Raw genomic sequence first — 15,722 nt, forward strand, 5'->3', positions numbered from 1 at the left:
AATATGGTGAAAAAAGGTATGGGCCACTGGAAGAGCACTAGCCACCAATTAAATGTGGGGTGAACTGCTAAGAGGATGGTTATATTTTTTAATCCACCAATCAGCTAAAACCCAAGGAGGGACCAGAAACCAAGAAGAGCTAAGACTGATGTGAAACATTTTAGAGGACTACAAGAAAGATGGATGACCTAGGTTCTGATTAACCTATAGGATCATGTGTTATGGAAAGAGCAATAAATCTGGAGCATATGACCTCAGTTCAAATTCTAACTCTGATACTACCTACATGACCTTGAGCAAGTCACTAAAGTCTTGACCTCTCTTACTTCATTCATAAAAATTAAGGGGAATGGGGAGCAACTAGGTGGCTCAGTGGATAGAGAGCCAGGCCTAGACATGGGAGGTTCAAATCTTGACTCATATACTTCCTGGCTGTGTGACCCTAGGTAAGTCACTTAACCCCCATTGCCTAGATCTTCTGCTCTTCTGCTTTGGAACTAATACACAGTATTGATTCTAAGATAGAAGGGAAGGGGTTTTTGGGGGGAGCAGAATAAGGGATTTGCTTAAATCATCTCTGTAGTCCTCTTCAGCTCCAAATTCTATGATCCTATAGTGAGCACAAAAGGAATTATGTGGTTCATGTGTGTGACCTTGGATAAGTCATTTAAGTTCTCCATAACTCACTTTCCCCATCTATAAAAATGAGATTATTGTACTAAATGGCTTCTAAAATCTTTCTGGTTCTAAATCCTATCATCCTGTGGCTATTGCTTTAAGTCAAGTTCACGTCTCATAGGAAATAACAAATCTCCTAGCTTCTTTTCAGTTTCTTCATTTTTTTATAATGACTTATTTTTATTTTTATAGATAGCATAATATAATATGTAATACAACAATAATATGTATGATTTTTAAAAATATTTAATAAATTGTAATAAATATGCTTATCCAAGAGAAACAAATTCTCACATTAGCTCTGTCCAAAAATCTATGGCTCATTCTTTTTTTTCCCCTCCCTCCCACCTGTCCTTCCTCCCCAGGAATATATTCCCTTTCTATGCATAGATCTATCTCTCTGCATATAGAAATGTACATATGCACATAGATCTATACTTATATATTTATACATACACATAGATAGATAGATAGATAGATAGATAGATAGATAGATAGATAGATAGATAGATAGATCAATCTGTTCTAGACAGATGAAATTGTTAGCAATTGTGTACAATTTGGAAATCAGTGTCTCCTAGACTCACTATACCTTAGCCACAAGAAGGAGAGAGCATCCTGGGAAAGAGGAATGGATGCTAAAATCCTAAGCGTCTTCATGGTGGGGATGGGCTGCTGGAGACTGGGGCTGGAAATATAGATTTGTGAGTCATCTACATTGAGATGATGATTCAAACCATGGGATCTGATAAACATCCCCATGTGTGAGAACAGAGAGAAGCAAGCCCAAGCTAGAAATTTGGGGTATGCTCACAGTGAGAGGGCAGGATTTGGATGATGAGCCAACAAAGGAGACCAAGGAGCAAACAGGAGGAGAGCTCGGAGAAGAGAATCTGAGAGGAAAGGATGGTCAAGTGTCAAGGACTATAGAAAGGGCATCTAAGGATGTAGACTGAGATAACCATTAGAATTGGCAGCTAATGCACTTTTTAATTGGAAAACGAGGGGGTGTTCCTTGACTGGGGAATGGCTGAACAAATTGTGCTATCTGTTGGTGATGGAATACTATTGTGCTGAAAGGAATGATGAATTGCTTGATTTCTATATGAACTGGAAAGAACTACGTAAACTAACGTGGAGTGAAATGAGCAGAACCAGGAGAACATTGTACACAGAGACTGAAACACTGTGGGATGATCAAATGTAGCACACTTTGCCTCTAGTAGCAACGCCATGATCGAGGACAATCTCGAGGGACTTATGAGAAAGAACGCTATCCACCTCTAGAGAAAGACCTGTGGGAGTAGAAATGCAGAAGAAAACATGTGATTTATCACTTGTATATTATTTGGGGGTTTGATTTTAAAAGCTTGCTCTATTACAAATATGAATAATATGGAAATAGGCTTTGAGCGATAATATATGTGAAACCCAGTGGAATTGCTTGTCAGCTCTGGGAGGGGGGAGGGAAGAGGAGAGGGAGAGAACACGAATCATGTAACCATGGAAAAATAGTCTAAACATTTTAATTAATTAATTTTTAAAAAATAGAATTGGTGGCTAAGAGATTATTGGTAACTACTAGAGAGAGAATTATTTTAATTGAATGATGAGGTCAGAAGGCAGATTGCAGAGGTTTCTTTTGAAGAGACTACGAGGCAATGAAGTGGTTTTTCAAGGAGTTTCCCTGAGAAAGGTTAAGCACTATATAAATGTCTATTATTGTTATTATTATCATCATCATCATTGGAAGATAATGGGTTTTGGAGACAAGATAATGTTGAGTTGGAAAATCAGGCTAGGCATCAGGTACGCCGGGTTCTGTTCCTAGCAGGATTAAGGAAATCATATTTCACTCAGATTAAGCATTTTGTCTTACCTGAGGCTGGCCGGCCAAGTGCTGACAGAGCTGCTCCTGGGTCCTTAGTGTTCTGTCTCTCTGTCTTGGGCACCCTCTCATAGGTCATGTAGCCTCCCTTGACACACAGAATTCAGACACTCTTTATTAAGATGTCTAACAGGCTCCCTTCCATCACCCAAGCTGCTGACTCAGTATATAATAAGTTTCCTTTCTCACCCATTCTTGCGTGTTGGGTGCCAGGAGGCACCTAGCCAGTTTTCTAAAATCTTCCAAACGCACTGGCTCCAAATCCTGGGTAACTGTGAAGAGGGTCAAATTGGCTTCATTTTAGGAAAACAGGACAGTGACTTCTTTCAAAGACCTTGGAGACTTCTGGCTGCAGGCCCCAAGTGCTGCTCTCAGAAGGGGGCTCATCAGAAGCAGCCCGAGAATTTCCCGAAAGATATAGAAGCAAGTTCAAAACGAGAGAGAGAGAGACAGAGAGAGAGACAGAGAGAGAGAGAGAGGCAGAGAGAGACATACAGACAGACAAAGACAGAGAGAGACAGAGACAGAGACAGACAGACAGACAGACAGACAGACAGACAGACAGAGACAAAGAGAGAGAGGAGAGACAGACAAAGACAGAGAGAGAGAACGAGAGAGACAGACAGACAAAGACAGAGAGAGAGACAGAGAGGAAGAGATAGAGAGAGAAAGAGAGAGAGACGGAGAGAAAGAGAGAGAGAGACAGAGAGAAAGAGAGAGAGAGACATACAGACAGACAAAGACAGAGAGAGACAGAGACAGACAGACAGACAGAGACAAAGAGAGAGAGGAGAGACAGACAAAGACAGAGAGAGAGAACGAGAGAGACAGACAGACAAAGACAGAGAGAGAGAGACAGAGACAGAGAGGAAGACAGAGAGAGAGAGAGAGAGAGAGAGAGAGAGAGAGAGAGAGAGAGAGAGAGAGAGACAGAGAGAGAGAGAGACAGAGAGAGACAGAGAGAGAGAGACAGAGAGACAGAGACAGAGAGAGACAGAGACAGAGACAGAGACAGAGACAGAGACAGAGACAGAGAGAGAGTAAGGGATTAAACATACCTGGAGTTTGCCTAGATTCCTTTGGAAAGTTCAGAAGAGGCAGATGCTGTGAGACGAGTTCTATTTGGAAGGCAGGATCTCAGAATTCTGCCCTTTAGCTTGCCCCACTTTTCATTGGGTGACCTTCCACAAGTCAGATTTTCCAGATATAAAATGGGATAATTTCATGATGGGGGGACCTGAACCTACTTGACTCAGAGAATTCCAAGGCTCAGTGAAATGTGAAGTAAGTAGGATAAGGTTAACTAAGTGAGCATCCGAGTGACTCCTAGAACTTTCATTTTTTTTAAACCCTCACCTTCCGTCTTAGAATTGATACTAGGTATTGGTTACAAGGCAGAAGAGTGGTAAGAGCTAGGCTATGGGGGCAAGTGACTTGCCCAGGGTCACATAGCTGGGAAGTGTCTAAAGTCAGATTTGAACCCAGGACCTTTCATATCTGGGCCTGGCTCTCAATCCACTGAGCTACCCAGCTGCCCCCTAGAACTTCCATTTTGAGGAAGTATCAAAACCAGCCATACTCACTCACATGCCCCTCTTTTCAGCTCCCTTTTATGTGTTGTCTTACCCCATTGTAATGTAAGTTCTGGGGACAGCTGGGTAGCTAAGTGGATTGAGAGCCAGGCCCAGAGATGGGAGGTCCTAGGTTCAAATCTGGCCTTGGAAACTTCCTAGTTGTATGACCCTGGGCTAGTCACTTGACCCTTATTGCCTAGCCCTTACCACTCTTCTGCCTTCGAATTAATATTGACTCCAAGATGGAAGGTAAAAGTTGAAAAAAAAAAAGTAAGTTCCTTGAGGTTGGGGACTTTTTTTTTTTGGTGTTTATATTCCCAGTACTTAACACAGTGTCTAGAGCACAATGAATACTTAATTAATGCTTCTTGTTGCTGTCTATTTTTTAAAAACTCTTACCTTCCATCTTCAAATCAATACTGTGTATTGGTTCTAAGGCTAGGCAAGGGAGGTTAAGTGACTTGCCCAGGGTCACACAGCTTGTTGCTGTCTATTAAGTGCCTACTATGTACCAGGCACTAAATAATGGAAAGGAATTGGGAATTGAAAAACTTACTCTATCTACTATACCACTAACTCAACTGTGTTGCCTTTGCCAAGCTACTTATCTTACATAGATAGCTAGATGACAAAGTGGATAGAGAGCTGGGGCTGTGGTCAAGAAGACCTGAGTTCAAATCCATCCTCAAACACTAGGTGTGTGATCCTAGGCAAGTCACTTACCTCCTGTTTACCTTAGTTTCCCCTTCAGTAAAATGGAAGGAAGAAGATTAACAGCACCAACTTCCCAGGGTTGTTGTAAGGATCAAATAAATCAACAATAATTGTAAAGTCTGGTACATAATAAGTACTCTATAAACATTAACTATTAGTATTAGCTATTATCTTATAGAGGCAGCTAGATGATAAAATGGATAGAGCACAGATCCCAAAGTTAGAAAGACTCAAGTTCAAATTTGGCTTCAGACACTGCCTAGCAAATCACTGGGCAAATCACTCAGCCTCTCAGTTTTCTCATCTGTCAAATGGAAAGAAATAATAGCATCTACCTCCCAGAATTATTCTGAGGATCAAATGAGATAATATTTGTGGTGTTTAGCACAGTACCCGGCATTTAGTAAACACTTAGTAAATGCTTATTTTCTTCCTTTCTTCCTATAAAATAAGAGCACTGATCTTGATGACCACAAAGCTAAAATTTGACCTAAGATTAGGAGCTCAAAACAGTGCTTTGGTATCCTTAGACAAATGAAATAGGTCATAGAACACCAGTCGGTTGATCTAATCTAGCTATATTTATTCACACCCTCTAGCCTGAGATGCTAATGTCAAATGTGCGATTTAAATGTGGGAAGTGTCTTGTCAGGTTCTAAGTAGCGAACCGGAGTCAAAATGGCTTCTATTCCTCTGTACCTGCTTCCCTCAGTAAGACCCAGGGCCAAAGTGGTGCCTTCTTCTGCCCCACGCTTTACTTTGGGCACTGTGTGGGCAGCTAAACTCTAGTAGGAGAGGAAAACTCTCTCTCTGTCTCTGTCTCTGTCTCTGACTCTGTCTGTCTCTGTCTCTGTCTCTCTCTCTCTCTGTCTCTCTATCTCTCTGTCTCTCTCTCTCTCTCTGTCTCTCTATCTATCTCTCTCTGTCTCTGTCTGTCTCTCTGTCTCTATATCTCTCTGTCTCTGTCTAGGTCTCTCTCTCTCTCTCTCTCTCTGTCTCTGTCTCTCTATCTCTCTGTCTCTCTTTCTCTCTCTGTCTCTCTATCTCTCTATCTGTCTCTATCTGTCTCTCTGTCTCTATATCTCTCTTTCTCTGTCTCTCTTTCTCTCTCTGTCTCTCTATCTCTCTCTGTCTGTCTCTCTGTCTCTATATCTCTCTGTCTCTGTCTAGGTCTCTCTCTCTCTCTGTCTCTCTGTCTGTCTGTGTCTGTCTGTCTGTCTGTCTGTCTGTCTCTGCCTATTTTACTGGCCAGACTTTGGACCTGATCACGGGACACTTGGCAGAGGCTCAGGCTACCATGAGACATCAACTTGGTTGGGTGGGCCTGCCTTGGCAACTGTATTTGGATAAATAATTTTGCAAACTCTTCAGGGAAAGCTTGAGGTCCCTTTGAATATGTGTGGAGAGAGATGCTCCTTCCCATCTCCATCTTCCTTGTCATCTTTTTCTCTTTCAGGTATAATGGCCCCAACCTGGTTCTGAAGTATGACAGAGCCCAACAGCGCCTGGTGAATATTGCAGTGGATGAGAGAAGCTCTCCCTACTATGCACTCCGGGACCGGCAGGGGAATGCCATCGGGGTTACTGCCTGCGACATTGATGGGGATGGCCGGGAGGAAATCTACTTCCTTAATACCAACAATGCCTTCTCAGGTAGGGAGTTCGACTAATTCTCTTCTTTCCTCTTGTATCTCCAGCACTTGCTTTTAGCTTCCAACCCTCATAGATGTCTTCCTAAAGGGTCCTTTGCCTGCACCTCCTGCCCCTAAAATGTTAGATTTCTCCATCAAGGAACTCTCAAGGGTAAGGGAGACCTAGAGAGACCTTATAGAATGATGTCTATAGGTGGCCTCTTAATGCTGATTACTGACAGCATGGTGCTCCCTGGACCTAGTTAGGGAAGCAGGAGGAGAAGGTGAAAGCCATCTTGAGCCCTCGAATTGCTGAATTAGATCAGGATCCCCAGAGCATCTCAGGAGGAAGCAAGCCCATAATTCAGAAGGGCAGATAAAGGTTTCTTCTGAGGTCCTTAACTTCCAGCCTTGAGAATTGCACATTCTGAGGACATTCTGAGTTAGGAAGACCTTGGTTCAAGTTCTGCTGACTGGTAGTGTGACTTTGGGCAGGTCATTTATCCTCTTGATGCCCTTGGCAACTCTTTAAAATGATCATTTTCACAGAAGCTGCCAATCTACATGGTTGGAAAAAATTTTCTACACACAGATGAAACCCCAGGTCTAGAGCAAAAAAACCCACCACAAAATCAATTCTAGACTCACTCCAATCTCCATGGTGGTAGTAGGGCAGGAGAAAGGAAGGGAAGAGGTAGCAATATATTGGTGAGGTGGCAATGAGTGGTGCCAAACTCTAATTCAATTCAATAAATATTTTGATATTTGGAGTCCTAAGTCCTTGGTTCATAGCCTTAGATCTGGAAGGGAATTTTTGTTGTTGTTCAGTTTCAGTTGTGTCCAACTCTTCATGCATGACCCCTTTTGGGGTTTTCTTGGCAGAGATATTAGAGTGATTTGTCATTTCCTTCTCGAGCTCATTTTATAGATGAGGAAACTAAGGCAAAGTTAAGTGACATGTCTAGGGTCACAGAGCTAGTAAATGTCTGAGGCTAGATTTGAACTCAGGTCTTCCCAATTCAAGACCTGGCACTTTTATGCACTGTACCACCAAGCTGCTCCTGGAAAGGAACTTAGTGGTCATCTAGGTGAGGAGTGTCAGACTCACAACCTCAAAGGTTTCATGCAGCCCCCAACACTCTGGAGTCCAACCAAAATCAAATTAGCATGTGATCAGAAATTACTACACTCATATAATTCATATTCTAGTGCTTGTCTTCTCAATGAATAGGGGAGGGACTGCAGGGAGGGAGGAAGAGAGAATTAGGAACTCAAAATATTTTTTTACAAAAAGGTTAAAAATTAATATTTTTAAAAGGAATTAGAAAATGCTTAATAAGATCAACAAAAATACAATAAAATATAGATAATATTAATTTGTGGTTTTCTAAGTCAATATATAGCCTACAGGGGTCCATTTTTTTTAAACCCTTACCTTCTGTCTTGGAGTCAGTACTGTGTATTGCCTCCAAGGCAGAAGAGTGTTGAGGGATAGGCAATGGGGATTAAGTGACTTGGCCAGGGTCACACCGCTGGGAAGTATCTGAGGCCAGATTTGAACCTAGGATCTCCCATCTCTAAGCCTGGCTCTCAATCCCCTGAGCCACCCAGCTGCCCTCATGGACCATTTCTTTTTGACTTTGACACCACTGATCTTAGTCCATTTCTCCTTACTTTACATTCAGAGGTTCAATGACTTGTCCAATGTCACAAAGGTAGTAAGTGCTTAAATATAATAAAAGTAACAGTGGAGGGAGGTGGAAGTTAGGTGGCTCAGTAGATAGAGAGCTAGACCTAGAGATGGGAGGTCCCGGGTTCAAATTTGACCTCAGATACTTTCTAGCTGTGTGACCTTGGGCAAGTCACTTAACCCCCATTACTTAGCCTTTATCACTCTTCTGTCTTGGAACCAATACACAGTATTAATTCTAAAGACAAAAGATAAGGTCCAGCTGTAGACAGGAGCTACAGGGCAGGTGTGACTGCAAAGGGCAGGAAGAAGGTGAGAATATATTTATATTATATGTGTGTGTTATATTTATAATAATATGACATTATATGTATTATATATATGATAATATATACAGATGAGGACATTGAGTTTGAGATGGTGGGATATGAACCCAGGTCCTGTGAGTCAAAAGCATTATTAGCACTGTACTATGAAGCCTCTCTGATCTATACTAGCTGTGCAGTGTTTGCAGAATTACTCACCATCCCCAGACCTGAGTTTCTTCATCTGTAAAAACGAGGCTAATCCGTGCCCTGCTTCCTCCCTGGGGCTGCTGTAGGTCAGGTTGCCTTAAGACCTGTAAAGTTTCTATGCAAATATCAAAATTCAAGGTGTGCTGCTTTACAGTTTCCAAAGCTGTTTTTCACATCTGAACTTCTTTGCTCTTTGCCACAATTCTGCGGTCTGAATCTGGGATTCTGAAGCCTCTGTGAAATAGATGATTGAATGAGTGAAATGAAAATGGGCTTAGAGGAAGAGGCAAAAAAGGTAGAGAGAGGCTGGTGGGTACCCAGGGTGGACAAAAATAGAAGCATGGTTTGTTCCCCCCGCTCCGGCCCCAAGCACTCATTTACTACCCCTGACAGGACAAGATGTCTCGGAGAAAACCCTCTCGCCAGGATGGCACCATGAGACTTCCTTTGTGGCTCAGGGAACTTGCCACCCGAGCTAGAACAACTGGGTCTGTAATGGTCCCAGGCTCCCAGAGACCCAGAGGTCCAGTCCTGGGTGGAGCTCCACTCGCTGGGGACTGGACCTGAGGAGGAGAGGATGGGAGGCAGGGATCGGGGCCAGAGGCTGGGGGCAAGCGAGGGGAGGTGCCGTTGTCTGGCCAAACGCCAGCCTCGAGAAGCCCGAAAACAATGAGTCGCAGCACCCGAGAGGTATTTTATGGGTTTTCATCTCATCTTGCCACCAACTCAGACCTGTGTGACTGTAATTATCCCTACACAAATATCAGGGCATGATTATCCAGCTGGATTTACTGCTCTCAGGCGAAGGGAAGATTGGATTGGGACAAAGTTAATTGATGAGCTGATCAACTCTTCAATGTGGGGCAAGGTCAGGGGAAGAGACCAAAATCCATCGAAGGTCCAGCTGTGGACAGGAGCTAAAGGGCAGGAAGAAGGCGAGAAGAAGGAAAGGGGGTAGGTTCAAAGCTGGAAAGAGACCAAAGAGTCCCACTCTCCTTATTTTACAGTTGAGGAAACTGAGGCTGAGAGCTTGTGTCCTGTCCAAGATCATACAGCTAGTAAAAAATGCCTGAGGCCAGATTCAGAGTCAGATCTTCTTGACTCCAGGTCCAGTGATCTATCTATCCACTAAGCCACCTGGCAACACAAAGGGGACACCATAATAGCTCACAGCTCTTCAAGGTTTTAATAAAGAAATACAAACATATTGATAATATATATAGATGAAAGCATTGAGATTGGAAGGTTAAATGACTTCCCCAACGTCACACAGTGTCAGAGGAGGGACTTGAACAACCCAAGGCTTCTTGGAACCTTGGAAGGAAGGAAGCAGTATTCCTTTTGCTATAATAGGTTATCTCAAAAGAGGAGACTATCTGGAGAAGAGAGAAGCACCTCAAATACAGAAGAAGCACCTCAAAGAAGACAAAATGGCTTTCTGGAGATGAGTGCCCTAACATTTGTAGCTTCTGGGGGGGCTGAGGACCTAGCTTGGGGCCACCTGGGAAGGACACTTCCCCCCCAGGGTTGAAAGTGAGCATATCACCATCCTAGAGGCAGAAGTTCTACCCCACCCCCCCAATGCCCAGCAGCCTCAGCTCTGGCTCCACACTTCTCGGTGACCTTCTGTGGGTTTGAGGGATGTCTGTGGTTTTGAGTTAATTTTTCAGTTGAGTGATTCAATTGATTCATTGACAGTGGGCGGAGATGGGGAGCAGAGACACTTGTGCTGTGTCAGCGAATTCCCCTCTGTCCAGCTGGCCCTGTACTTAGCTGTTCCATCACCTGATCAGCATGGGGAGCCCCAAGTGTCTCTGGGAACTTCCTCCTAGGACCAACACCATTGGGAGCATTTGGTCTTGGAGATCCTTTAGCTTGTATGGGAGATTTCAAGATAAGGTGCAACAGGGACAGAGGAATGATTCGAGAAAAGTCATCTCCCCTCCTCTTTATTTTCCTTGGGCCCCAGGTCTTGATTGCCCATGGGATGTTATTGATGCCACTGGGTCTGCGATTGACTGCTTGATTTCAAATACTATCTGATGTTTATTTTTTTTAATACTATCTGGGAAGACCAATGAATGAATAATGGACTCAGGGCAGGACCTGGACTCAGAAAGACCTATATTCTAATCCCACCTCTAATCATGGGAATGTATGATCATGAGACAATCTTGACCTGTCTGGGTCTCCATTTGCTCCTCTAGGAAATGGAGGTTGAATTAGAGACCTCTAAGGTACCTTCTAGATCTCAATTTGATTCCTGGGCAAGTTCCTTAATCCCCTCTGTGTGACAGGTAATTCTAAGTCTATAAATTGCAGTGCAAATGCCCATCTCCATTGATGATGTATCAACAGATATGCGTGGTTGTTTCTTAAAGGATTTGGGAGTTTCCATCCTTAAAAGCAGTATCCTTTTGGGAGGGGTCTGTTCAACCACTTCAACTATCCATTCCTAAGAAAAGCTAGAATTAGTACTGTCCCAAGAAGGTAAGAAACAGGATTCACTGAACTGGGGGTTAAGATAAAAGGCTAGGGACTGGACTTATGATTTTAGTAGTACAGGGAACTCCCAGATAAGAAACCTCCCTCTACCAAGAAGGTCATGGTCTTAGAGAGTGACCTGGGACACTAAGAGAAAAAGTCTTTTGTCCAGGGTCACCCAGCCAAGTTGGCTTCTAAGCTCTCTCTCTACACACCATGCCAAGCTGACTCTTGGGAGTCAAGAATTGGATTTGAGTCCTGCTTGAGTAGTTAATTATGTCAGAGCTATTGTCCCTTACAATTCTAAAACCCTATGATCCAAAGTTCTCCCTATCTACAACTCTAACATTCAACAAGTCTAGATCAGTGATGGCAAACCTTTTAGAAACTGTGTGCCATGTCCCACCCCCAAAGCATATGCTGTGTTCTGCCCCCCCCCAGGGACCCTCATGCCAAGCACCCCACTGACCCCTCTTACCCAAAATAGGGGAGGAAAAGTCCCCATTGCTCTTCTGGGCAGAGGGGTGGATGAAGTGAAAAAATGTCTTCAGCATGATGGAGAGGATAAAGGGAACAGCTCCTTTGAATCCCTCTGCCTTTCTAATAATGAACCCTGGTGGGCAATAGCTCACATGCCCACAGAAAGGGCTCTGTGTGACCTTTTTGGCACGTGTGCCCATAGGCTCACCATCATGGGTCTAGATGATCCCAAGAAGAAGCTTAATTAACATACTGAGGAGGAGGCAGGACAGAACCTGTGATTTCATCATTGCATGGAGCTCCCAGGGGAGGAAACCCCTTTTACCAATGTAGACTAACAACTATTCTGCAAGTTATAATCTTAGAGGGTTGACTGGGGGCATAAAGATATTTAAGTGGCTTGCCTAGGGTCACATAGCCTATATTGGAAACAATACTTGGGCCCTGACTCCTAAGATGGTTCTTTACCCACTGTGTCATATTATGTATTTAGTAATGATTAGAAACACCAGATGGTAGTTGAGAGACTCAGCAACTGGTACCAGAGATGAGAGAATGATCCTATCAAAGGAATGTATTAGACGATGTTGTTCTTTACCACCTCCTAACACCTGGTATTATCCAGTAATCCCAAGTATCAGATACTTCCAATTGCCTCAGATCCTCTACTGGAGATCCCCTCTGTTAGGCATGCCTTCCCTAGATGTTCCCTCACTCCAGTTGTTCCCAGTTCTATTCTAATAAAGCACACAGGTAGTGTCCAAGAGGGTGAGCATGGGTCAGAATGCTTCCTGCCACCCCCACTTCTGTGTAAAAGCTGGTAATGTGGCTACATTTTTCCTCTTTCTTTGGCTTTTTTTAACCCAAAGAATTACCTCCAGGAATGAGTACTCCAAGTACCATGGCAGGTCATAGTTCTGGAGTTGTGAGGGCTTTTAAAGATGATCTAGTTGCACAAACTCACCTCATTTTAAACACGTTCAGAAAAGGTTAAATGATTTACTCAACATCACACAAAGGTAGCAATAGGGCTGGAATTTGAACTTCTGTCTTGAATGAATCCAAGTTCAGCCCTTATTCCACTCTGGAGGGGTTGGATGGGTTTTGTCATTCTGTCAATGGCACAAGTGACCATTTAAGCCTAGGACTTACCTTCTCAAGTATCAAAACCAATGAGCAGTCTGTTGTAGGGCAATAGAATGGAAGGAAGGAAGCTCTCCATTCCATGCTTACTCACTCAGCCTCAGACCTAGCTGACCACCATCCTGCCCCCTGAATTGGATTTATAGGTATGCTCATTACTAATCCTCAATGATACAGCTCCAAACCCTCAAATATATTCATTTTATCTCCCTCAAAGCATATTTTCTGTGGACCTTCCCCCTCAGAAATCTTATTCCTTTGCCTCTTGACCTGCACCCTAGATCTCCTACTATCCCAGGTCCCAATCACATTTGGCAATTTCCTATGTAGAGGCAAATCACATCCATTTGTCCCCAGCTAACAGATTATAATCACAAATGGTCAGATGAACAGCAAGTGACAAGGAGGGGATTGGGCAGGACACCAAGGACAAGACAGTACGGAGACTCAGATAGTTGTGGTTCATGGATGCCCTCATCCTCAAACGAGATCTGTTAACAAGCCACGATTATTGTTCACTCCCAACTATCAAATTGAGTCCAATGTGGCGTAGTAGGATCAGAAACATATATTGAAGGCCAGGCAACAGGAAGTATATTTTGAAGGTTGAGGGCGTACAGAGAGAGCTTTTATTAAAACATTAAAACATCCCCTTCCTTACCCAGCCTGCTTTTCACCCATTGGTTTTCCCTTCCCTTGTGACTAATTCTGCCCGATTTTTATCAGCCAAGTCACCCAGAGCGTTTTTGATTGAATGTCCCACTCACTTCCTAGGTCACAGACATTGCTTTTGCCTTAGCAATATATAGTCTACTTGTTATCCTGAGCCGTCCCCCCACCTCCTTCTACCTGCCATGCCAGTTTACCCTTCTCCCTTCAGTAGTGCTAACGTATGGATTGGGTCAAGTTGGATCCGGCTCTGGGCAAAAGATATTAATTCGATTCAATAGAGTTAAACAAATATTTACTGGGCACTTGCCATGTTCAGGGCACTGTAGGAGGCAACGTTCTGAAGCAGATAGCAGCAGACCAGGAATCAGGAAAGCCTGGGTTCAAATCCAGTCTTGGGCAACTACTAGCTATGTGATTCAGGGTGAATCAATTACCCTCTCTCAGGCTCAGTTTCCTCTTTTGTAAAGTGGGAATAAAGAAATCTTTAGCACCTAACTCATAGGATTACTGTAAGTTTCAAATGAGGTAATGTATGGGAAGTGCTTTGCAGACCTTAAAACACTATATAAATGTCAGTTTAGTGGTTATAGTAACTGTGGGGAATACAAAGACGAATGAGGCACTGCCTCAGCCCTAAATGGACTAGCTGCTCCACTGAAAATCCTCTCTAATTCCATATCTACCCCAAACCCACATTTGCACCCTTCTAACTGCTCCCAGAGAGCTCCTCCAGGTCCCCTTTGAAAGGAAGGTAGTAGGCAGAGGGAGGGCTGGTGAATGGAGAAGCTGATTCTACTCCTAAGGGATTGGGGTTTGAAAAGCTCACCACCTGATGGTTCAGTGTTTGTCTATTGATTGGTTCATAGCCACCCTCCTCCTTCTGAGAACTCTCTCCTCCTTTGGTGTTTCTCTCCCTCTCTGTCTGCCTGTCTGTCTCTGTCTGTCTGTCTGTCTCTCTCTCCTTTTCTCCTCCTTCTCCTTCTCCTTCTCCTTCTCCTCCTTCTCCTTCTCCTTCTCCTTCTCCTTCTCCTTCTCCTTCTCCTTCTCCTTCTCCTTCTCCTTCTCCTTCTCCTTCTCCTTCTCCTTCTCCTTCTCCTTCTCCTTCTCCTTCTCCTTCTTCTTCTTCTTCTTCTTCTTCTTCTTCTTCTTCTTCTTCTTCTTCTTCTTCTTCTTCTTCTTCTTCTTCTTCTTCTTCTTCTTCTTCTCCTTCTTCTTCTCCTTCTTCTCCTTCTTCTCCTTCTTCTCCTTCTTCTCCTTCTTCTTCTTCTCCTTCTTCTTCTTCTCTTTCTCCCTCCTTCCCTCTCCCCTGTCTTCTTTGTTTCCTTTTCTCCCTTTTTCCCTCCCTCCTGTCTTATCAGTCTCTCTCTCTCTCTCTCTCTCTCTCTCTCTCTCTCTCTCTCTCTCTCTCTCTCTCTCTCTCTCTCTCTCTCTCTCTCTCTCTCTCTCTCTCTCTCTCTTTGCCACTCCTCTATAACACTGGCCTCTCTTCTTCCCACCTCCCAAACATAAACATAAACATTCCCTATTGTTCAGTACTTTGCTCTCTGTGTGTATCTGTATATCCTTTCCCTTGGAAATCTCATTAGCTCTCATAGCTTTAATTATCATCTTTATGCAAATACTTTCCAAATCTATATATCCTTCCCTGATCTTTTTCTTGAACTCCAGAAGCAATAGCCTCCTGGATTTTTCTATTGGCGAGTCCTGCCATTATTTCAAATATTACAGATCCAAAATAGAACTTAATATCTGGGAGGCAGCATGGTTGAGTATCTCTCAAAACAAAATTTCTGAGTTCAAATCCTGCTTTGGATACTCCCTGAGGGACTTTAAGTAAGTCACCTACTCCTGTTGGACCTTAACTTCATCTATAAAATGAAGGGGTTGAACTATATATGGCCTCCATAGTCCCTTCTAACTATAAATCTACGATCTGCCATCCTGTGAGTCTCCCCAAATGTGTTCACCCCTCCCAGTGCCCTGGTTTCACACACCATTCCCCTGGCCATTCGAGCTTGGGAACATGGAGTCTTCACTCATCTTGATCTCTCCTGCCCCCTCCATATCTAATCATTCACTAAGTCCTGTAGGTTCTCCTTTAGATGTGTCTCTCGTATCTGAGCCTTCGTTCCATTCCTACTACAACCATCCCAATTCAAGCCCTTATCATCCACTGCCTGGACTAGACTCCAAGCCTCCCTTTTCTCTCTACTGCAGACCATTCTGCACATTACTGCCAAATCAGCCTTCCTC

The 15,722-nt window shown here is 43.5% G+C and overlaps 1 protein-coding gene across 2 annotated transcripts in view; it reads left to right on the plus strand.

Annotated features, from left to right (window-relative positions):
• The window catches only part of CRTAC1 (cartilage acidic protein 1), a 202,456-nt gene that overhangs the window by 114,849 nt on the left and 71,885 nt on the right, over window positions 1-15,722 (plus strand). For both annotated transcript variants that reach the window (XM_007478677.2, XM_007478676.2), the window contains exon 3: window positions 6,311-6,507. In XM_007478677.2, coding sequence (XP_007478739.2) covers window positions 6,311-6,507 — 197 coding nt within the window. The remainder of the gene's footprint in view (window positions 1-6,310; window positions 6,508-15,722) is intronic.

Source organism: Monodelphis domestica, chromosome 1 (assembly GCF_027887165.1).
Source record: "Monodelphis domestica isolate mMonDom1 chromosome 1, mMonDom1.pri, whole genome shotgun sequence".
Lineage (NCBI taxonomy): Eukaryota > Metazoa > Chordata > Mammalia > Didelphimorphia > Didelphidae > Monodelphis > Monodelphis domestica.